The sequence below is a fragment of the Phacochoerus africanus genome, chromosome 1 (genome assembly GCF_016906955.1).
Source record: "Phacochoerus africanus isolate WHEZ1 chromosome 1, ROS_Pafr_v1, whole genome shotgun sequence".
Classification (NCBI taxonomy): domain Eukaryota; kingdom Metazoa; phylum Chordata; class Mammalia; order Artiodactyla; family Suidae; genus Phacochoerus; species Phacochoerus africanus.
The window spans coordinates 120,425,821-120,450,463 of NC_062544.1; the positions used below are offsets into that span (position 1 = coordinate 120,425,821).

General features: G+C 42.9%; 1 protein-coding gene across 1 annotated transcript; it reads right to left on the reverse strand.

Annotated features, from left to right (window-relative positions):
- On the reverse strand, nucleotides 1–6,034 carry PDHB (pyruvate dehydrogenase E1 subunit beta). Its single transcript, XM_047778159.1, has 10 exons — nucleotides 5,896–6,034; nucleotides 5,754–5,810; nucleotides 4,083–4,190; nucleotides 3,930–3,992; nucleotides 3,788–3,823; nucleotides 3,073–3,358; nucleotides 2,576–2,686; nucleotides 2,140–2,231; nucleotides 798–939; nucleotides 1–527 (listed from the first exon to the last, which is right to left on the reverse strand). Exons 1-10 carry the CDS (start codon nucleotides 5,935–5,937, stop codon nucleotides 382–384), a joined length of 1,083 nt encoding a protein of 360 aa, XP_047634115.1. The 5' UTR covers nucleotides 5,938–6,034; the 3' UTR covers nucleotides 1–381.
- Between the last annotated feature and the right edge of the window lie 18,609 nt (nucleotides 6,035–24,643).

Consider the following 24,643-nt stretch of genomic DNA (forward strand, 5'->3'; position numbering starts at 1 on the left):
TTAGAATTAGGAATTCCTTTATTCCTTATCAAAACAATAACAGTAAATGTAGATTATATGCTTTTATTTTTACATATGTTATCTTTTTTTGGATATATCTTTCATCAGGACTCTATCACATTCATACCTTATCCTTTTAGTGAAAGAGCAGAATTTTACATTAATCTTCCTCAAAGAACAAGGCAATTGTAACAGATAAAAATAGCAGGGAACCTAGGCAGGAGAGTGGAAAATTTTTCCACAAACACATTTAAAGTTCTTCCCAGCACAAAAACATCTGTGTTGTTGCCTTACAGATAACTTCATGAATCAAAAGGTCTTAACAAGACAATCCAGAAAGCATTTTAGGTAAATCCCAATGACTTTAAATTCAAGTCCAAACTAGATATTTAGTGTTTTCTTTATTGCAAAAATGATGTCTTTAACCTGAGGTACAGAGTTGTCTTCCAGAATCTTTGCATAAGGCATAGGAACATCAGCACCAGTGACTCGAACTGCAGGAGCATCCAGGAAATTGAATGCGGGGCCTAGGAGGGAAGGAGGCTCAAATTAAGAGGCAAGAAAAACCAGCACAGTAGGTATGGTTGACCAAAGAAGGAAAATCTGAATTAAAGGAATACTAATTATGGGGAACTGTTTTTGGTTTTGCTTTTTAAAACATTTACTCAAAGGAAAAATAGCAAGCTGACATGTTGAAAATTCAAGTCATTTGACCACCTCTGACTTTTGATCTTTTTGTCCTTTAACACAATGTTTATTACAGCTTGACTATCCTGGAATCAGTTTCTCTGAAATACCTTCCATGATCCTGGCACAAATTTCAGCTCCTATTCCAAACTGTGGCCAGCCTCCTTCCACAGTTATGAGATGATTGGTCTTCATGACACTGGCTTCTATTGTTTCAATGTCCATTGGTCTGATGGTTCGCATATTTATCACCTAAGTAGATAATGTAACAAATGAGCTTTATGGAGCCACTGCCTCACAAAGAGTTTTATCCCCATAATACCACTTCCTTTTTCCCTGTTAATCTGTGGCCCTACGGAAAACGAATCTGCCTATTCGTGAACAAAACGTCAATGGGAAAACTGTAACTAAAACAAAAATCTTTATCTGTATTACAAGCAGCTCTGTTAACTTACAGAACTCACTTATCCTCCCTTGGCCTTAACTTCCTCCTCACCAAAATCATACATGTGTCTGCTTACCATGTACCAGGCACTATATCAAGTATAGTTCTCACAACCATCCTGATGGGAAAGTAAATGTATTATCCTCATCTTAAAGCTGATGGTACTGAGATTTAATTATTTACTTTGGGGGGGGGCACGCCTGCAGCATGCAGAAGTTCCCAGGCCAGGGACTGAACCTGTGCCATAGCAGTGCTGAGAGCCATAGCAGTGACAATGCTGGATTCTTAACCAGCTGAGCCACCAGGGAACTGTGACACTGGGGTTTTGAGTATGTATCTTGCCCAAATGTAACTAGCAAGTGGTACTTCCTGGATACGAAAGGGTCAGACTCAGTGTTTTCTGAGTTTTCTCTTCTCCCAACCAATAGCTAAGGTTGGATCTTAACTTGACACAAAGCAGATACTAAATAAAAAGATCCAGAACCTAGGTGGTAAAAAGCTAGGTATTTGAAAAGTAGGTTCTTAGCTTTAAGCAGAGGCAGAACTAAGCGACAAAGCAAGATTTTATATATCTAATTAACCTGTAACAGAACTCAAGCTCCTTTTTCTGGATCTTAAATTTAAAGGAACCCTTCCAATTCTGTAAGAACACTCACCTCACATTGTTTTTTATTATACTAGTATTTTTTTTTTTTTTTTTGTATTTTTGCTCTGGAGGCATATGGAGGTTCCCAGGCTAGAAGTCTAATCGGAGCTGAAGCTGCCGGCCTACATCACAGCCACAGCAACGCTGGATCTGAGCCACGTCTGTGACCTACACCACAGCTCACAGCAACGCTGGATCCTAAACTCACTGAACAAGGCCAGGGATCAAACCTACAACCTCATGGTTCCTAGTCGGATTTGTTAACCACTGGGCCACGATGGCAGCTCCCAAGAATGAATACTTTATAGGCAACCGGTGTGTTTACTTTATCACCTTCATATCCATCCCACATGTAACTCACCTCACATTCAATTCCTTCTTTAGATAGCACTGTGGCAGCTTCTAAGCAGTGGCCCACAGGTCTTGAATGGGAAACTATCGTTATATGTGTCCCTGAAACAAAGCAGTTACAGATGAAAAGTCAGGTTGAAACTAAAGACACAGTCCTGCTCTGTAGCCAGCTATGGCTATTGTTCATTTATAAGATATTAAACTCCACTTTACTCCAGTGAGATAAGGAATGTTGCAGCCTTACAAATGAAATACAAATCCACTGGACTGAGATCTAGAAGAGCACAAATGTATTCCCAATCAAGGCATGACACATTCTTAACTTGAACTCATGCTAAAATTTCCCAAAGTAAAAAAGCAGTAACTTTGGACTGAATTTGACCAATATAAATAGAGGAGACAGATAACAAGTAATGTTTAAATGTATACTAAGTTCTTATTCTCACCTTGCCTTTCTATTTTGGCTTTTCCAATAGGAATCAGAAAATCTTTTGACTGAGCTTCTGCGGGAAGTTCAAAAGGAACTCCATACATTAATTCATTCTCCAGCACCACCACTGCAAAATAGAAATATTTAAACAAAACTGCATGACCAAATACAACACTGTCATTCACATTCTGTGAGAAGTTTAAATGTGCCCTGTGCCTATCACCTCCTGGGGATGGTTTAAGTACTGACATCTGCAGACTGGTCAATCCTACCTATGGGGATAAACCAATGTTGTAAGCATGCAGTATATTTCTCCTTTACCTAACTGGCCCCCTATAAGTCAGAAATAAGAAAAACAACACATTTTCCCCCATCTTTACTTTGCCTGTAAATCATTAACATTTCATATGATACGTCTAAGCCTAAGTAGAAGTTTTCAATGGTGCCTACTATGCAGATATTTCATTTTAGTTCTTTAATGTTCAAAAGTGACTCACGGGTCAATCTACTGACCTGGATTGTTATCCCGAATGGCTGATTTAATAAGTCCTTTCGCATCTTCTGAACTCCAGGGGCTGACCACCTTTAAGCCTGGGCAGTGCCCATACCAGGCAGCAAAGCACTGTGAGTGCTGGGCTGCTACACCTGCTGAGGCACCATTGGGCCCCCTGAAGACTATGGGCACAGACTGAAGGCCCCCCGACATGTAATAGGTCTTGGCAGCTGAGTTTATAACCTGGTCAATGGCTTGCATAGAGAAATTGAAGGTCATAAATTCGCAAATGGGCCTCAACCCAGCCTGTCAAATCAAAAACATGATTGTTAAAAAGACAAGAAACAACAATGAAGAGTAGCAACCACTTTACTCCTCCAACATTCAAATAATGTTTTTAAAAGGTCACGTTAAAAGAAATCTCTTTGGGAGTTCCCGTCGTGGCTCAGTGGTTAACGAATCCAACTAGGAATGATGAGGTTGCAGGTTCAATCCCTTTCCTTGCTCAGTGGGTTAACGATCCGGTGTTGCCGTGAGCTGTGGTGTAGGTCGCAGACTCGGCTCGGATCCCGCATCGCTGTGGCTCTGGCGTAGGCCGGTGGCTACAGCTCCGATTAGACCCCTAGCCTGGGAACCTCCATATGCTGCGGGAACAGCCCTAGAAATGGCAAAAAGACAAAAAAATAAAAATAAAAAAAGAAATCTCTTTGGATGAGATTCATAAAGACAACATACCATAGCCGCACCTACAGCAATTCCAGCAAAGCCCATCTATAAAGTGAAACACAAACATAAGTAAAAATCCACAAAAATTATTAGAGTGTACACTTTAATAGACATGCCTCCTCAAAGGCCTGCTTCCTGATGAAAGGCTTACCTCAGATATGGGAGTGTCTATGATCCTCTTATCTCCATACTTCTTCCATAGGCCTCGACTAACCTACAATGAAGCAACGACCCCATTACTTTTGAGTGTTCTGGCGGCAAACGGCCACCTCAATTCTGTATAGCTTTCATTTATCTTGGTTACCTTATATGCCCCGTCATACTGAGCAACTTCTTCCCCAAGGAGAAATACCTTCTCATCTCTTTCCAGCTCCTCATCCATACCTTGATTTATAGCCTCACGAACTGTTACCTGTCACAGGTATGGGAAAGCAGTCAATGAGCTATAGGATTACTTAGGATACCACTGAGATTCTCTCCCTTTACCTAGGCTGCCCACAGCATACAATATAAAAACTATCACTAGAACAGGCTTCTCTTTAAAAGTTCAAAGAATCCTATCTAAAAAGACAAAAAAAAAGTTCAAAGAATTCTAAAAGTAACATTTCTATCACTCACAGCCAGTCTTTGATAGGATGTGTAAATGAGAAATACATTAAACACTTTTCTTGACATGCACCTAGGCTTAAGAAATCTGCTTGCAGGCAGTGCTTCTTTGCCCACCTACTTGTACCTCTCACAAGCATCCTATCTTAATAAATCTATTTCTTACCCATAAAAAAAAAAAAATCTGCTTGTTGGCCAGATAAGCTCATAGATGGGTTGATTACTACGTACAAAGTAGACTTAGGGCGTCCCCATTGTTGTTCAGTGGATTAAGAACCCGACATGGTGTCCATGAGGATATGGGTTCCATCCCTGGCCTTGCTCAGTAGGTTAAGGATCTGGCATTGCAACAAGCTGCAGTGTAGGTCACAGATGCAGCTAGAATCCAGTGTTGCTGTGGCTGTGGCACAGGCCTGCAGCTGCAGCTCTGATTGGACCCCTAGCCTAGGAACTTCCATATGCTGCAGCTGCAGCTGTAAAAACAAAGAAAAAAAGTATACTAGGTAGTTTTATTTCCACATGTAGTATATTGTAGAGGCAGAGAACGTCAAATAAGCTTATACTACATATTGAGCACTCACTAAGTGCCTGGTACTGCCAAACGTGTTGCCTTCAGGATCTAAGAGTTATTTTATCACACAGGTTGGTAGAATTTTCTAGTAACATAAAAAGGAGAGAGAAGGAAATTCCTCAAAAGTTGAACACAGAATTATCATATGATCCAACAATTCCACTTCTAGCTATATACTCAAAAGAACTGAAACCAGGGGCTCAGATACTTGCACACCAATGTTCACAGCAGCACTGTTCACAAATCCAACAGGTGGAAACAACCCAAAGGTCCATTAAAGATGAATGGATAAACAAAATGTATATGCCTACAACGGAATATTAGCCTTAAAAAGGATGGAAATTCTGACACATTCTACAACATGGATGAACCTTAAAAACATGGTGAAATAAACCAGAAAAAGGACAAATCAGATAAAGGACAAATCTTTATTTACCACTTACAGGAGGTACTGAGAATAGATACTCATATACACAGAAGGTACAAAAGAGGTTACCAGGGGCTAAGAGGAAATAAGGAGTTATTGTTTAATGGGTACAGTTTGTTTGGGATGATAAAATTCTGGTAGTGAACGGACAATATGGTGAATTACTTAGTGCCGCTGAACATACAGTTTAAATGGGAAATTTTGTATTTTACTACAAAAGTACATTTTAAAGGGGGTGAGAGAAGAAGTATGGAGTCTAACTAGATCGGCCATCTGATTTCAATGAGCCTTGCGCGGCTGACATGCTACCCCAGCCTCTGCCCCAGGACGAGGGACCCCCTCCCTGTCCGGTTAGCGTCTGGGCCAATTACCTGCAGCGCCGCCGGCGCCGTGCGGTGGAAGCGCCTCCTCAGCAGCAGCCCGGAGACCTTGCGGGGAGAAAAAGGATGCTTAGAGGGGACGCAGGATGGCAGGGATCGCGCAGGATCCTGGGGCCAGTAAGCCGCTGCCTACCTGCTCCAGGGGCCTCCGCACCAGCCCAGCCACTACCGCCATCTTGAACGTGTCCTCTAGTCGCCAAGGAATGACAACACCGCGGGGCTGCAGAAGAGTCAGGCCAGCTCTTCCCCGCCGGTGCCGGCCAATGGCAGGGCACGGCGCCTGCGTGCCCCGCCCCCTATGGCGTCAGGGTCGAGGGGCGGGGCCAAGAAGGCGCGGGGGTGGTCCGTCAGCTTGGCTTGATGCCCACTCGGATCAAGTTTGCTGAAGGTGGGCGGTTCCTGGCACGCACAGTGCACGCCGAGAGCACGTCCCTGCGTGTTGGAGCGCAGGGACCCCAAGTCAGACTCAAAGGTCTAACTCGAGGCTGAGGGAAGATTCAGGCCAGGCTTCTGCAGGCACTGAAATCCTTTGGGCACCAAGCCAAACTGGTGACTGGAAATTTACAATCTTACAAGCGAGCCTACTCCTTCCTGGACAGCACCGTCTATTGATTTCTTACAGTGTGAACCAAAGCTTTCACGTGTGCCAGGCGTTGTGTTGTGCTTTATGGCTTATTTCTCACAAGAACCCGCTCAGGTAATTAATAGCATTAGCTCCATTTCGCAGATGGTTAAACTGAAGCAGGGATTGGTTAAATCAGTCAGGGTTTGAATTTAGGACTGCCTGACTCTAAAGGGTAGTCTTTGACTACTGCTTCCTGAAGCAGAAGTTGGGGTCTGCGTTACAACAACCTGCATTTAGAGAGGGTTTTTGTTTTGTTTTGTTTTGTTCTTTTGCCATTTCTTGGGCCGCTCCCAGGGCATATGGAGGTTCCCAGGCCAGGGGTCCAATCAGAGCTGTAGCCGCCAGCCGACACCAGAGCCACAGCAACATGGGATCCAAGCCACGTCTGCAACCTACCTACAGCTCCCGGCAACGCCAGATCCTTAACCCACTGAGCAAGGCCAGGGATCGAACCTGCAACATCATGGTTCCTAGTCGGATTCGTTAACCACTGAGCCACGACGGGAACTCCCTAGAGGGTTTTATAGGGTCAAACACCTGATTAGGGAAGGCTTTGGAAGCTTCCTCTCATTGGTCTCTTTTTGACCCTGCATGCAGTGGTGGAGATAGGGGTTGGCGGTGGTCAGATAGGACCTCTGGGGACTCTGTCAGTCCTTACTCATGCCCAGGACATTCCAAAAACTCTTCTGAGGGCTGCAGGCTGCCAGTCTGGGTTTAATCTGGTTTCAGAAGCCAGCGCAGCAGGGAAGTGACCAGGTGAGGAGGAGTCTGGTTGCTGAGTGGGAAAGAGAGGAGGGGGATTCAAGCAAAAGCGGGGAGATCTCAGAGAGTCTTTGGCAGAGAGAGCACTGGACTCTGGAGGGCTTGAGGTGAAGAGGAGAGAATAGGTTTGAGATCTATTTAGGACCAGAATCAATAGGGTTGCCTTGAGGCAAGGGGAAAAAATGAGGAAGATTTGGGGAGTTTGTTGCTGTTGGATGGATGGGGGAGGGGAGGAGATGGGGAGCAGGTGGGAGGTAAGAATTCATTCTGAATACGCTGTATTTAGGTTAGTGGGTCAGACCAGGTTGGATATAGGAGCCTGGAGCTAGAGGCTGGAGCTAAGTAGCAGCAGAGATAGAAATTTGGGTGCAGCTGCATACAGATGGGCTTTCATCTCTGTGCCTCTGATTTGTCATCTGTAAAGTGGAGAGACTGTCTCTCAGGTATGCAGTGAGGACCTTCCATGTCTCCCTCAGCACTGTCCCCTAGTCCCTTCAATCTGTGGACTGCAATAAAGGTGCACAATGTGAGAGCTGTGAGTTTCAGTTTTATTTGAGGACTTACTGAGGATTGCGCCCCAGGGGACTGCCTCTCAGATGGCTCTGAGGAACTGCTGTGAAGAGGTAAGCACATACCTCATTTGGGAGATGGGTATGCAGTCAACTACACATCTTGATGGAAGGTGCCTGATAGTCAGGAGACACGTATTTTAGTTAAGGATTTTAGTGCTTGTCTAAGTATGGTAACATGCAAGAAATTGGGTTCATATTTTTTTGGCCTAAAAATATCTAACTGCCTAAAGGCCTGTTCTGCCAATTTTCTCAGAGCACAGAGTGCCTGATTCCTGATCTCCGTCCTGAAGTCCTTTCAGGGTGTGTTGATGGTAAGTGACTCAGTCCTTGTAGAGCCCAATGGCAAGAGACATTCTTTAGTTGGTAAAGACTTGGCAAAAACCCCAGCACTTCCCACTCACAGCAAACCCTGGGAAGCCCCTGTTTTTGAGATATCAGCCCTCGGGGATTCCTGTGTTCTGCTTAGAATGAAAATGTGCATCAGCTCTCCCTCCTCTCCCACCATCCAGCACTGAAAGATTTCAGGGTTAAAATTACAAAGCAACAGGAGTTCCCATCTTGGCCCAGCAGTAACAAACCCAACTAGTATCCATGAGGATGCGATTTCAATCCCTGGTCTCACTCAGTGGGTTAAGGATCCGGCGTTGCTGTGAGTTGTGGTGTGGATTGTAGATGAGGCTCAGATCTGATGTGGCTGTGGCTCTGGCGTAGGCCAGCAGCTGCAGCTCCAATTCAACCCCTAGCCTGGGAACTTCCATATGCTGCAGGTGTGGCCCTAGAAAAAGCAAAAATAAGTAAATAAATAAAGTTACAAAGCAACTGGAGACATAAAGGTAAAGCAACAGTGAATCACCTGAAGGGAAGCCAGACTCTGGCCAATGGTCTAGACAAATGGCAGTATTCTTGGGCTATGTGTACATAGAGATCCGCAAAAACTGGAAACATACAGTCTGTGCAGCTAGTCTGGCTGGTTCAACCAGGAAGGCAATGGCGAGTCCACAGGACCCAGCTGGTCTCAGATGGCAGTTTCCCTTTGAAATAATGACTGGACATTTCCTACCCATTAGGTATCTTCCTTAGTATATGTGCCTTCTTTTAAAATTGGCCAGTTTTGAAAAGCTAGGTATAATTTTATGATTCAGAGGAAAAGACACAAAAGATCAAAAGTGCTGAATTTTAAATCCATAACCTTTTCTTCTTTTTTTTTTTTTTGTCTTTTTGCTATTTCTTGGGCTGCTCCCGCGGCATATGGAGGTTCCCAGGCTAGGGGTCGAATCGGAGCTGTAGCCTCCGGCCTACACCAGAGCCACAGCAACGCAGGATCTGAGCCGTGTCTGCAACCTACACCACAGCTCACGGCAACACCGGATCATTAACCCACTGAGCAAGGGCAGGGACCGAACCCGCAACCTCATGGTTCCTAGTCGGATTCGTTAACCACTGCGCCATGATGGGAACTCCCATAATCTTTTCAAAGCCAGTCTACATCCATATGCTCACTAGATGTGAGAGGAAAGGGATTAGCAAGTTCAAGTTGACCCATTAGGCCACTTCTGTCTTGGAATGAAATCTTTTAGAAGTTCTGTTGCAGGAAGGAGCACCCCTTCCAGAGTCCGAGAATGGGCTCTTTGTCTAACACTCGGAAATGAGCTATCCAAGGAGACACACGTGCTGATAAAGCAAAAGACTTAATGGGAAGGGGCATCGGGTGGTGGGTGGGGAGCAGCAGTGTAAGGCAACCCAGGAGAACTGCTCTGCCACTTGGCTCACAGTCTCTGGTTTTATCCGAATGGGGTTAGTTTCCCGGTTGTTTCTGGCCAGTTGTGTTGCTCAGCCCATACTTGGTCTGGCTCAGGGTCTTTGTTGGTGGCTTGGACCTCTCAGCTAAGATGGATTCCAGTGCCAAGGATTCTGGGAGGTTGGTCGTCTCCTCCCTCCTACAGGCCCCTCCCAAATTCTCCAAGTCTTCAGGACAGCCTTGTTCCTTATCAGGGCCTGGCCAAGGTAGGCACTTTCAGTCAATAACCCTCAAAAACAGTTCCAGGAATATTTGTCCTCAAGTTACTTTAGGTTGTCAGTTGTCAGAAAGTCCTTCATCCAAAGTTTTCAATCTCCATAAGCTACACCAACTTTTTTTTTTTCTGGTCATTGCAAGTACGATTTATTAAAGAAGACTTCACTTTTTAGGTGTAATTTAAACACAGTAAAATGCATATTCTCACCACCCCAGAAAGTTCCCTCATGTCTCTTCTTGTTCATTCCCCTCTCAGGCAACCACAGACCTGATTTCCATTATCATATTTCTGTTCACCTGTTTTAGATTTGAAAATAAATGAAGGTCTACACTGTGTCCTCTCATGTCTGGCTTCTTCAGCTCAGCAGAGTGTTCTTGAGATTGATTCATCCATGTTGTTAAGAAGCAATAGTTTACTCTTTTTCCTCTTATTTTTTTCTTTGGAGAGACCCTTAACACTCACAAGAAATGCAAAAATAGAGTGTACCAGAGTTTTCATGTACTTTCCATCCATCTTTGCCCAATGGCAGTTATCTTATTTAACAATAGCACTTGTCAAAATCCAAAATTGACATTGATACCATGCTATTAACTAAGGTAGACACTTTATTCAGCTTTTACCAGTTTTTGGATGCATTTTTGTATGTGTGCATGTGTATGTAGTACTACAGAGTTTTATCACAGGTACAGATTTATGTAAAAACCAGCACAATCAGAATGCACAGAACTGTTCCATCACTGCAACAAAATTCCATTGTATTGCCTCACAGTCATACTGTCCCTCACCCCTAACTTCTGGTACCCATTCATCTCTTCTCTGAGTCACTGAATTTGCTATTTCAAGAATGTTTTCACTAGGGTTCAGGCAATATGTAACTCTTTGAGACTGACTCTTGTCATTCACCTTAATGCCCTTGAGCCATTCATGTAGTTGCTTGTTCAGTATTTCATTTCATTCCTTTTTTATTGCTGAATAGCTGTATGGCTCTATCAGTTAATCCATTCATCCACTGGGGGACATTTGGGTTGTATCCACTTTAAGCTACAGTGAATATTGTCTTACAGGTTTTTGTGTGAACATGAATTTTTATTTTTTTAGGTACCTGGCAGTATGATTGTATGTCAAGTGTATGTTTAACTTTTAAGAAATTACCAAACTGTTTTTCCAGAATCTCTGTGCCATTTTAGGTTACCTTCAGTAATGTGTGGGATGTCCAGTTGTTCTGGGATCCTTGCCAGCACTTGATAGTATCAGTAATATTTTTTTTTCCCCACTGTACAGCATGGGTACCAAGTTACACATGCGCGAGTACATAATTTTTCATCCCATTGTTGTGTTGTGATGTAAGTATCTAGATATAGTTCTTAATGCTACACAGCAGGATCTCACTGTAAATCCATTCCAAGAGCAATAGTTCGCATCCTTAACCCCAGGCTCCCGATCCCTCCCACTCCCTCCCTCTCCCCCCAGGCAGTCACAAGTCTATTCTCCAAATCTATGATTTTCTTTTCTGTGGGAAGTGTTCACTTGTGCTGTATATTAGATTCCAGTTATAAGTGATATCATATGGTGTTTGTCTTCGTCTTTCTGATTTATTTTACTCAATATGAGAGTCTCTAGTTCCATCCATGTTACTCCAAATGGCATTATGTCATTTTGTTTTTATGGCTGAGTAGTAGTCCATTGTGTATATATACCACATCTTCCTAATCCAATCATCTGTCAATAGACATTTAGGTTGTTTCCATGTCCTGGCTATTGTGAATAGTGCTGCAATGAACATGCGGGTGCATGTATCTTTTTTAAGGAGAGTTTTGTCTGGATATATGCCCAAGAGTGGGACTGCTGGGTCATATGGTAGTTCTATGTATAGATTTCTAAGGTGCCTCCATACTGTTCTCCATAGTGGCTGTACCAGCTTACATTCCCACCAACAGTGCAAAAGGGTTCCCTTTTCTCCACAACCCCTCTAGCACTTGTTATTTATGGACTTATTAATGACGGCCACTCTGACTGGTGTGAGGTGGTATCTCATGGTAGTTTTTTGTTTGTTTGTTTGTTTGTCTTTTCTAGGGCTGCTCCCTCGGCATATGGAGGTTCCCAGGCTTGGGGTCGGATCAGAGCTGTAGCTGCTGGCCTATGCCAGAGCCACAGCAACATGGGATCCGAGCCGAGTCCCCAACTTACACCACAGCTCACGGCAACGCTGGACCCTTAACTCACTGAGCAAGCCCAGGGATCGAACCCGCAACCTCATGGTTCCTAGTTGGATTTTTAACCACTGAGCCACGATGGGCACTCCCTCATGGTAGTTTTGATTTGCATTTCTCTAATAATCAGGGATGTTGAACATTTTTTCATGTGCTTGTTGGCTATCTGTATATCTTCCTTGGAGAACAGTCCATTCAGGTCCATTGGGTAGTTGATTTTTTTGCTGTAGTAATTTTTATTTTAGCCATTCTAATAGATTTGTAGTGTTACTCCCTTAATTTGCATTTCCCCTTATTTTGAAATGTTTAATAATATTGAACACCTTTTTATGTGCTTACTTGCCATTCATTTTTGGTGAAGTATCTGTTCAAGACTTTTGCTTATATTTGAAGTTCCCTGCTGGTTTGGCAGGTTTAAGATCTGATGTTGTCACTGCTGTGGCTCAGGTTGCAGCTGTGGCACGGGTTCAGTCCCTGGCCCCAGAACTTCCATATGCCTTGGATGTGGCCAAAAAAGAGACTTTTGTGTATATTTTAATTAGATTATTTATTTGTTTTATGTCATGATAAAATATGCATAAAAAAATTTACCATTTTAACCATTTAATTTAATTTAATTTTTTTATGGCTACACTTGTGGCATATGGATGTTCCTGGGCCAGGGATTGAATCCAAGCTGCAGCTGTGGCAACACTGCATCCTTTAACTCAGTGTACCCAGCCAAGGATCAAGGAAATTCTATATCCCACTTCTGAGTATCTTTAAAAATTTTTGCATATTTTATTCCAGTATATCCTATGCATTTTGTTTTATATCTTATTTTAAAATTTTTAAATGTTTTTGTTTTTACTTTTATTTGTTTTTCAAAAACTATGGGAGTTCCTGTTGTGGCTAAGCAGATAAAGAATGTGACCGGTATCCATGAGGATGCAGGTTTGATCCCTGCCCTCGCTCTTGGGTTAAGGATCCCGCATTGCCATGAGCTGTGGTGTAGGTCACAGACACATGAATCCTGTGTTGATTTGGCTGTGGCATAGGCTGGCAGCTGTAGCTCTGATTCAACCCCTAGCCTGGAAACTTCCATATGCCACAGGATGTTTTCTTAAGATTGAGTTTATACATACATTGCATATAAGTCCTACACTGAGTATATGATTTGCAAGTACAGTCATCCCTTGGTATCTGTGAGGGGATTGGTTCTGGAACCTTTCACCTCCTATGGTTACCTAAATTTATCAATGCTCAAGTCCCCTATAGTAGTGAGACAGTTTTGGATCTGAGACCCTCTACTGGAGTGCTTGCACTTGGACAAATATCTCTTCCAGCAAAAAAATACAAAGAAACTGTATTGTAGTAAAAATAACTGCATACATGTGCAACTGGGACAAAGTATGAACCAGGAGATAAAGGCCAAAACCCAACTGCCACTTCTGAGATCCTGGGAGCAAAAGGAGCGAAAGCAGGTAGTGGGCATGATCTCTGAACACAGCACCACCATGGGGGTGGGCAGAGCACCCTCAGGAGTGAGCAAGGGCACCTGTTACTTGTTCTTGCTCCCTCCTGCTGCAGCACGAGTCCCAGTAAAGCCTTGCCTGGATTCCTTGTCTAGCCTCTTAACAATTTCTATCAGTTAAAGAGTCCAAGGACCCTATTTGCTAAACTATAGGACCCTTGACACAATCTTTTTTTGGTTGAATCTGCAGATACCAAAGGCTGACTATATTTTTCTCCCAGTGGCATATTTCTTCTGCTGACCTACACCACAGCCACAGCAATGCCAGATCCTTAACTCAGTGAATAAGGCCAGGAGTCAAACATGCATCCTCATGGATGCTAGTCAGATTCGTTTTTGCTGAGCCACAACGGGAACTCCCTGCTTATTCTTTTAATACTGTCTTTTGCAGAGAAAAGGTTTGAATTTGAATGAAATTCAGGTCATCAATCAAAATTTTCTTTTATGCATCATGTTTTGGTGTCATTTCTAAGCATTCGGCCTAATACCTGGTTGCAAACCTTTTCTTTGATGTTTTCTACTAAAGTTTTATAGTTTTACATTTAGATTTATGGTCCATTTTGAGTTAATTATTTTGCAAAGTGTGAGGTTTAGGTCCAGAGTTTTCTTACATATGGATGGCCAGTTGTTTCAATATTATTTGGTAAAAAGACCATCATTTCTCCATTAAATTGCTTTTTGAACTTTTGTGCAACAAATCAATTGGGTTGTTTTGAGTGGTTTCTGCTTTTGGATTCTCTTTTCTGTTCCACTGATCTCTATGTTTATCCTTTTTTCAGTATTATACTATCTTAATTACTGCAACTATATAGTAATTTTTAAAATCAAGTAATGTGAGATCTCCAATATGATTCTTCTTTTTCTTTTCTTTTCTTTTTTGTCCACCCCGTGGCGTCTGGAAGGACAAAGCTGTATCCTTAACCCACTGTGCTGGGCTGGAATTGAACCCAGGTCCCTGCTGCAACAGAGACACCGATGATCCTGTTGTGCCTACAACACAGTCATGGCAACACTGGATCTGAGCCACATCCACGACCTATGCCACAGCTTGAGGCAATGCCAGATCCTTAACCCGCTAAGTGAGGCCAGGGGTTGATCCCGCATCCTCACAGACACTATGTTTAGTTTTTTAAACTGTTGAGCTACAACAGGAACTCCCACAAAATTCACTTTTAAAGTGTGTGGGGTCTGTCGGAAGCTCCCGTTGTGGTTCAATGGAAACAAACCTGACTAGTATCCATGAGGATGTGGATTCGATCCCTGGCCTCCCTCAGTGGGTTAAGGATCATTGCCCTGAGCTGTGGTATCGGTCACAGATGCAGCTCAGATCCTCTGTTGCTGTGGCTGTGGTGTAGGCTGGCATCTCTAGCTCTGATTCGACCCCTAGCCTGGGAACTTCCTTTAGCTTTTTAGGCCAAATAAATAAATAAATGAAATAAAGTCTGTGGGGTCTGTAATGATATCCCCGTTTTAATTCTAGAAATTAGTAACCTGTGTCTTTTCTCTTTATTTGTCAGTCTGGCTAGTGAATATTGACATTTTACATTTTTCAGACAAACCTGAAGATCCGGGTTGCAAGTTTCAGCTTGTGTATTGTGGTTCCAAAGTCACCTTAGTTTTGAAAGCATTTGCAGTGCTGTTTGGATCAGTCCCATGTGTGTGTGTTCCACTCAGTGGTCAGCCTGGGACCTGGGCAGGATGCTACCTTGGTAGCTCAGTTGGCAAGCTCATGGGATGCTTTTTAGGGTCAGATCTGTGCCTGTAAGCTCCAGGGTCAGCCCAGGCTTTCTGGGATGTCTCTCTTGATCTTTCTCATCTCTGTGTTGTCTTCAATACTTTCTAATGCCCTAGACTTTCCCTTCCCTGTCCTCCAGCCAGAAAGATAGGTATATTAGTTTGCTAGGACTGCATAACAAAATACTGCAGGCTGGGTGACTTAAACAACAAAAATTAATTTTCTCACAGTTCTGGGGATGAAGTTTTCTGCAAGATTGGTCTCCCTTCAAGCCTCTCTCCTTGCCTTCTTGCAGTGTCCTCACATGGTCTTTTCTCTGTTCAAGCACAGGTCTGTGCCCTAATCCCCTCTTCTTATAATGACTCTGAACTCAAAATACTTCTAACTCAAACCCAGCCGAAACCCAGATTGGGACTTGAACTGATGGTTTTTGTAAACAGACTCACTCACCTGTGTCTGGACTTACTGAGGCTCAGATTATTTGTGTCTCATCACAGAAGGAATTTAGCAAGAGACAAAGAGACAAGAAATAGATTTATTAAGATAGGATGCTTGTGAGAGGTGCAAGCAGACAGGTAAGGAGGCTCTGCCCTGAGGATTAAGGGGCTACATTTTTATAATTCAAGGAAAGTGGGAAAGGGGAAAAGACGGCCTTCTCCCTAATTCTGATAGGGATGGAGTAGGCACAGGTAGTTGCAGAAGTCCGGATAAAGGGCCATATTTAAAGAGGGAAACTTAGGGGACACTGGGAGATCACTGTAGTTAATAAATTGCTCAAGAAAACCAGCAGCACAAGGCAGGCTTCCTTCATTAGTGGAGCCTTGAGAGTTGCCTCAGGTCATTGGGTGGGGGATGGGATTAGGCCTGCATTCATATTCAGACCTAGGGCAAGAGTTTGAGGACCACCCCTCTTCGGATTTGAACACACACTTTACCAGATACCAAGGAGGAGCTAGTACTCCCACAATGGAAGAGGCGGTCTTTTCCAACCCCCACTCCCCTTGGATGGTAAAAACTGTAGCCTACCAGATCCTCAGGGCAGAGTTTCTGTGCCTGCCTGCTTGCAAGTCTCACAGGTATCCTATCTTTTTTTTTTGTCTTTTTTTTTGTCTTTTTTTTGCTATTTCTTGGGCTGCTCCCGCGGCATATGGAGGTTCCCAGGCTAGGGGTCGGATCGGAGCTGTAGCCTCTGGCTTACACCAGAGCCACAACAATGCTGGATCCGAGCAGCATCTGCGACCTACACCACAGCTCACAGCAACGCCGGATCGTTAACCCACTGAGCGAGGGCAGGGACCAAACCCGCAACCTCATGGTTCCTAGTCGGATTCATTAACCACTGCGCCACGATGGGAACTCCACAAGTATCCTATCTTAATAAATCTTTTTTTTTTTTTTGGTCTTTTTAGGGCCGCTTCTATGGCATATGGACGTTCCCAGGCTAGGGGTCTAATCAGAGCTATAGCCGCCAGCCTACGCCAGAGCCACAGCAACGTGGGATCCAAGCCACATCTGCGACCTGCACCACAGCTAATGGCAACACCGGATCCTTAACTCACTGAGCGAGGCCAGGGATCGAACCTGCAACCTCATGGTTGCTAGTCGGATTCATTAACCACTGAGCCACGACAGGAACTCCTGGAGGAAGAATTTCAATGTCAAAGTAACATAAATACATTTTAAATTGCGTTATAGTCATATTGATTTCCAAATTTACCTTCCTGCAAGGAACATCTGAGTGTGCCTTTCCCTTCACACTTTTGCTCATGTAGTTCATTTGTGTACATCTCTACATTGAGATTTATTTATTTATTTTTAATTTTTTTTATTTTCCCACTGTACAGCAAGGGGATCAAATTATCCTTACATGTATACATTACAATTACATTTTTCCCCCACCCTTTGTTCTGTTGCAATATGAGTATCTAGACAAAATTCTCAATGCTGCTCAGCAGGATCTCCTTGTAAATCTATTCTAAGTTGTGTCTGATAAGCCCAAGCTCCCGATCCCTCCCACTCCCTCCCCCTCCCATCAGGCAGCCACAAGTCTCTTTCTCCAAGTCCATGATTTTCTTTTCTGAGGAGATGTTCATTTGTGCTGGATATTAGATTCCAGTTATAAGTGATATCATATGGTATTTGTCTTTGTCTTTCTGGCTCATTTCACTCAGGATGAGATTCTCTAGTTCCATCCATGTTGCTGCAAATGGCATTATGTCATTCTTTTTTATGGCTGAGTAGTATTCCATTGTGTATATATACCACCTCTTCCGAATCCAATCATCTGTGGATGGACATTTGGGTTGTTTCCATGTCCTGGCTATTGTGAATAGTGCTGCAATGAACATGCGGGTGCACGTGTCTCTTTTAAGTAGAGTTTTGTCCGGATAGATGCCCAAGAGTGGGATTGCGGGGTCATATGGAATTCTATGTATAGATTTCTATGATGCCTCCATACTGTTCTCCATAGTGGCTGTATACATTGAGATTTATATTAAATGTTTGCTGGCAGGAGCAGGCATTCCAGCACTGCCACTTGTTAGCTGCGTGACCTTGAACTCATTACTCGTGGCATCTATACCTCATCTCTCAGTTGTTAAATGGGTATCTTAGTTTGGGCTGCTATTATAAGAACTAGGTAACTTATGAACAACAGAAATTTATTTCTCAAAGTTCTGGAGAGTGGGAGGTCTAAGATCAGAGTGTCAGCAGATTTGGTGTCAGGTGAGAGCCTGCTTCCCAGGTCATAGACGTCTGTCTTATCAGTGTCATCAGATGGCCAGAGGGGCGGGGAGCTCTTTGGGGTCTCTTTTAGAAGAGCACTGATCTGTGCCCTTTTATTTATTTATTTATTTCTGTTTTTCAGGGCTGCCCTGTGGCATATTGAAGTTCCCAGGCTGGGCCTCAAATAGGAGCCACAACTGCTGGCCTACACCAGAACCACAGCAACTCGGGATCCAAGCCACGTCTGCTACCTACACCATAGCTCACGGCAACACCAGATCCTTATCCCACTGAGCAAGGCCAGGGATCGAACCCGCAACCTCATGGTTCCCAGTCGGATTTGTTAACCGCTGAGCCACGATGGGAACTCCTAAAAATAAATAAAGGATTTCTAAGAGAAACTCACCAAAAGGGCAGGACTCAAGTCAAGACCAACACCTGACCTGTAGGGAGGGTGAGATGATAAAAACAAATGCAATACTGTATTTTGCACAGTGCCTGGTATATACCAAATGCAGTAAATGCCAACCATTATTCTTGTTGGGCTTCCTCTGGTTTTCTTTGTGGGCCCGTCCACAGCGAGTGGCTGTTTGGCACCCAGACCTGACACATCCTCCTGCCTTGACCCTCTAGAAGTGTCCTCTTCTCTAGGAACAGTCACACTTGAGCATGGTCAGGCCCCAAGGAGCAGCATCTGGGCAATGGAAAAGCACACATGGCTTTCAGGTACCTGCTGTCACTAGTGTCCAGCATGGCAGCAGCAGAGCCAAAACAGCTAAAAACCAGGGCTGCTGAGGGGCAGGTGACTTGCCCAGTTCTTTCTCCACAAGGACTGGAGGAGGTATCTGTGTCTATGGGCGTTTGGCAGGAGGGTTGAGGCCCCAGAGGGATATTGGTCATGGCTAGTGGAACGAGTGGTGACTCAACTGGTTTATCTACAGCTAGTTTCTCCTGGTGGCCAAAGGGGTTAGTGTGACCAAATATAATTCTGTATGTGGTAAAACCCAAGTAGTTAGAGATGCTAACTAGGTCTCTAAATAAATATGTAATATAATAGATATAGATAATGTAAAGAACATGTAATATAAGTGTTATATATGTTGTATATTTGTGTGTGGAGAGAAAAAAGAGCATAGAATCTCCACCTACTTGGTTTTTACCACATACTGAGTTGTATATTTATAACACATATATTACATGTTAACACACATTATAAATTATATTATGAATTACATATGTATATATTTAGAGGTCTAGTTTGCATTTCTGTTTGATTTTTACCACATAATAATGGCAATTATTACAGGATAATCTATGTGAAAAGGTGAATATTGTAGGCATGAATCAGTTTTCTCAGAGCCGCCCAGAAGGGTTTAGTATCATGGCCACCCTCAGCCTCCTCCCTGCTCAGCAGCCTACTGCTAACAGAGTGGACTGGAGGCCTTGTCACTTTCTTACAAAATGTGGTGATCCCTCCTGCTCTGGGCCCACTGGGAGCTTTTGAGGAGTTGAGAGAGGTTTGGAAAAATGGGAAGTGGGCTGAACTGGGAAAAAAAAGGCCCAGTTGCCAGGCCTAGCAGGCTCCTTGGTGCCTGGCTGATTTAGAGTCACTAAGCTTTTTAGAGCCCTGTCCTGTCTGAGCTGCCTACTTTGGGGTTAAATCAAAGGCCAAGAGTTAACTCTGGGATCTGAGGGCATATGAAGAGAAATATGAGAATGACCATTGTTACCATTTACTTATTGGCACGTATTCTGTGCCTGGCACTGTGCTATTTATATGCATCTTATTTTATGTAATCTTCCCTCACAGTGCCTGTCAGAGGTGGGCTTTTTTGTTTTTGTTTTATCTTTTTAGGGCCACACCTGTGGCATATATAGGTTCCCAGGCTAGAGGTCCAATTGGAGCTGTAGCCACCAGCCTACGCCAGAGCCACATCAATGCAGGATCCGAGCCACATCTGCGACCTGCACCACAGCTCATGGCAACGCCGGATTCTTAACCCGCTGAGCAAGGCCAGGAATCCCAGAGGTGATTTTTATTATTAATACATTTATTTAGATAGATGATATGCTCTGTACAAAATTCACAGGACACAAAGATTTTACTGTGAGTCTCTAATCAAATAAATCAGGTGAGTTAATACAGAGATAAAGCAAATAAAATAGTAGTAGTTGTAGAGTCTAAGTGGTGAGTATGTGGGAATTCATTGCACTCTTCCTTCAACTTTTCTGTATGTTGGAAAGTTTTTCATCATAAATTTGGGTGGAGGGAAAGTGTCTTTTTCCTACCCTCATCTTTCTTATGACATTCCCCTCCTGGGAGGTAAGCACTGTTACCAATTTCCTTCTTCTCCCTTTGGATATACTCAGATTGTATGAATGTGTTCATATGCACTCGCACACACACATATCGGTGCCTTAGGGCACTCTGGTACCGCATTCACATAATTTAGTTTTTGGAAGCTCTAGGAGCATAGCTGTCTAGGAAAGGCTATCCAGGTGAAAATTGCCACTACCCCATCCCAGGGCTCTGTGACTATTTTGTTCCCCAGTTTCACCCCTAGAGGGCGCCCTCTCCACTTGAGTGGCAATAGCAAGCAACAGAAAGGACCCTGTCAGAGCTGCTGCCACGAGATTCAGGAAAAGTGGGACCTCCAAAAGTATAACTACTTCTGTTCTCTGGCTTTAGCCACATTTTTTGTGGGAAGCAAACTCAGACTCTTAGCCCACATTTTGACTTTGCAGCAAGCCAAAGGCTGAGAGAAGGAACTTGCTCAGAAAGCTTCACCCACACACTGTACCATGACCTTTTAGAGGATAAATACAACTCCCCATTTCCAGGCACAGGAGACACTTTGTAGCATCCCAGACATTCTGTTGTTGATTAATTGACTAGACTTTAAAAATTCTTTTTAGACCAAAAGAAAGCCATTTTTTAAAAAGCACTGGGGTTGGAAGATGTCTCTGAATTAATAACACCAGTCTTATTCTATATCTAGTTGTTATTATTATTATTATTTGTCTTTTTCTCTTTTTCAGTGCCGCTTCCACCACATATGGAGGTTCCCAGGATAGGGGTCCAATCCGAGCTGTAGTTCCTGGCTTACGCCAGAGCCACAGCAACGTGGGATCTGACCCATGTCTGCCACAGCCCATGACAACAGATCCTTAACCCACTGAGTGAGGCCAGGGGTAGAAGCCGTGTCCTCACGCATGCTGGTCAGGTTTGTTAACTGCTGAGCCATGATGGGAACTCCCTAGTTGTTATGTAATTTATGGAGACAAGATTTTTGCTGTATTATCTCTGGATCTGTGTAAAAATGAACTGGATTTTTTGTTTCATTTTGTAAAGTTTCATTGAAGTATAATTGATTTACAATGTTGTGATAATTTCTGCTGCACAAGAAAGTTATTCATTTATATATACACACACATCTATTCTTTTTCACATTTCTTTTCCCATGTAGATTATCACAGAATAATGGGTAGAGTTCCCTGTGCTCTAGAGCAGGTCCTTGCTGGCTGGTAATTCTTTATACCACAGTGTGCATATGCCAATCCCAGACTCCTAGTCCATCCCTCCCCCAACCCTAACATGTCCCCTTTGGTAACCATAAATTTGGTTTCAGAGTCTGTGAGCCTGTTTCTGTTCTGCAAATAAATTTATTTGTATCCTTTTTAAAGATTCCACATATAAGTGATAGCATATGATATTTGTCTTTCACTGTCTAACTTCACTTAGTATGGTAATCTCTAGGTCTATCCAGGTTGCTGCAAATGGCATTATTCCTTTTTATGGATGAGTAGCATTTCATTATATATATATATATATATATCACATTTTCTTTATACATTCCTCTATTGGTAGATATTTAGGTTGCTTCCCTGTATTGGCTGTTGTGAATAGTGCTGCATTTGAACATTGGAGTTCATGCATCTTTTTGCATTATGGTTTTCTCTGGTTAGATGCCCAGGAGTGGGATTGCTAGATTATGTGGTAGTTCTATTTTTAGGTTATTTTTTTTTCTACCTTTTAGTGCCACTCCTGTGGCATATGGAAGTTCCTAGGCTAGGGGTCGAAACTGAGCTGTAGCTGCTGGCCTATACCACAGCCACAGCAATTCCCAGATCCAAGCCATGTCTGTGACCTATATCACAGCTCACAGCAATGCCAGATGCTTGACTCACTGAGCGAGGCCAGGGGTCAAACCCAAATCCTCATGGACACTAGTTGGGTTTGTTTCCTCTGTGCCACAATGGGAACTCCTATTTTTAGTTTTTTGAGGAACCGCCACACTGTTTTCCATAGTAGTTGCACCAATGTACATTCTCTCCAGCATCCCTTTTCTCCACACTCTCTCCAGCATGTGTTATTTGTAGATTTTTTTGTCTTTTTTTTTTTTTTTTTTTTTTTTAGGGCTGCACCCATGGCAGGGGTCTAATTGAATCTCTAGCCACTGGCCTACACCACAACCACAGCAATGCAAGATCCCAGCTGGCATCTGTGACCTACACCACAGCTCACAGCAGCGCCATATCCTTAACCCACTGAGTGAGGCCAGGGATTGAACCTGCGTCCTCATGGATCCTAGTCAGACTCGTTTCTGTTGTGCCACCATGGGAACTCCTCCATTGTATATTCTTGCCTCTTTTGTCATAGGTTAATTGACCATAGGTGCTTGGGTTTGTTTCTGGGCTTTCTATCCTGTTCCATTGATCTATATATTTGTTTTTGTGCCAGTACCATACTGTTTTGATGGCTAGCTTTGTAGTATAGTCTGAAGTCAGGGAGCCTGACTCCTCTAGCTCCATTTTTCTTATGGTATCATATTGTCTGCAAATGGCCACATTTTTACTTTTTCTCTTCCAATTTGAATTCCTTTTATTTCCTTTTCCTCTCTGATTGCCATGGCTAGGGCTACCAAAATTATGTTGAATAAAAGTGGTGAGGGTGGACATCCTTTTCTTGTTCCTGATCTTAGCAGAAATGCTTTTAACTTTTCACTTATGAGAATGATCTTAGCTGTGGGTTTATCATATATAGCTTTTATTAGGTTGAGGTAGATTCCCTCTATGCCCACTTTCTGAAGGGTTTTTTAGGGCTGCACCTGCGGCATATGGAGGTCCTCAGGCTAGGGGTTGAATGGAGCTGTAGCTACTGACCTACACCACAGCCACAGCAATACCAGGTCCGAGCCGCATTTGCAGCCTACACCACAGCTCACAGCAACACCAGATCCTTAACCCACTGAGCAAGGCCAGGGATCGAACCCACAACCTAATGGTTCCTAGTTAGATTTGTTTCCACTGTGCAACAACAGGAAATCTGAGGTGTTTTGTTTTTGTTTTTGTTTTTTCTTAAATGGGTGTTTAATTTTGTCAAAAGCTTTTTTGCATCTATTGAGATGATCATATAGTTTTTATTCTTCAGTTTGCTAATATGGTGTGTCACACTGATTGATTTGCAGATATTAAAAAACCCTTGCTTCCCTGGGATAAATCCCACTTGATCATGGTGTATGATTCTTTTAATGTATTGTTGTATTCAGTTTGCTAGTATTTTGTTGAGGATTTCCACATCTGTGTTCATCAGTGCTATTGGCCTATAATTTTCTTTTTTGTGGTATCTTTGGTTTTGGTACCAGGGTGATACTGGCCTCATAGAATGAGTTCAGGAGTATTTCTTTCTCTGTAATTTTTTGGAATAGTTTCAAAAAGATAGGTGTTAACTCTTCTCTAAATGTTTGATAGAATTCGCCTGTGAAGCCATCTGGTCCTGGATTTTTGTTTGTTGTAAGTTTTTTAATCACAGTTTCAATTTCAGTACTTGTGATTAGCCCATTTATCTTTTCTATTTCTTCCTGGTTCAGTCTTGGAAGATTGTACCTTTCTAAGAATTTGTCCCTTTCTTCTAGGTTGTCCATTTTATTGGCATATAGTTGTTTTAGTGGTTACTTATGATCCTTGTATTTCTGTGGTTCATTTGTAATTTCTTTTTTTCATTTCTAATTTTATTGATTTGAGCCCTCTCCTTTTTCTCTTTTTTCTTTTCTTTTTTTCTTTTATCTTTTGAGGGCTACACCCATGGCATATGGAAGTTCCCAGACTAGGGGTCAAACTGGAGCTATAGCTGCTGGTCTACACCACAGCTACATCAATGCCAGATCCAAGCCGTGTCTGTGACCTACACTACAGCTCATAGCAACACCAGATCCATGACCCAGTGAGCAAGGCCAGGGAGTGAACCTGCATTCTCATGGATCCTACTTGTGTCCCTTACTGCTGAGCCATAACAGGAACTCCTTCCTTTTTTTTCTTGATTAGTCTGGTTAAGGGTTTATCAGGTTTGTTGATCTTTTCAAAGAATCAGCTTTAGGTTTCATGGATATTTTCTGTTGTTTTCTTCATTTCTATTTTTTTTTTCTGCTCTCATGTTTATGATTTCTTTCCTTCTACTAACTTTGAATTTTGTTTATTCTTTCTCTAGGTTCTTCTTTAGGTGTAAGGTTCAGTTGTTTATTTGAGATTTTTCTTGTTTCCTATTATAGGCTAGTATTGCCATAAACTTCCCTCTTAGAACTGCTTTTGCTGCATCCTATAGGTATTGGATTGTTGTGTTTTTGCTTTCATTGGTCTCTATATATATTCTTTGATTTTTCTCAGTGATTCATTGGTTGTTTAGCAGCATATTGTTTAGTCTCCTTGTGTTTGTGTTTTTTGCAGCT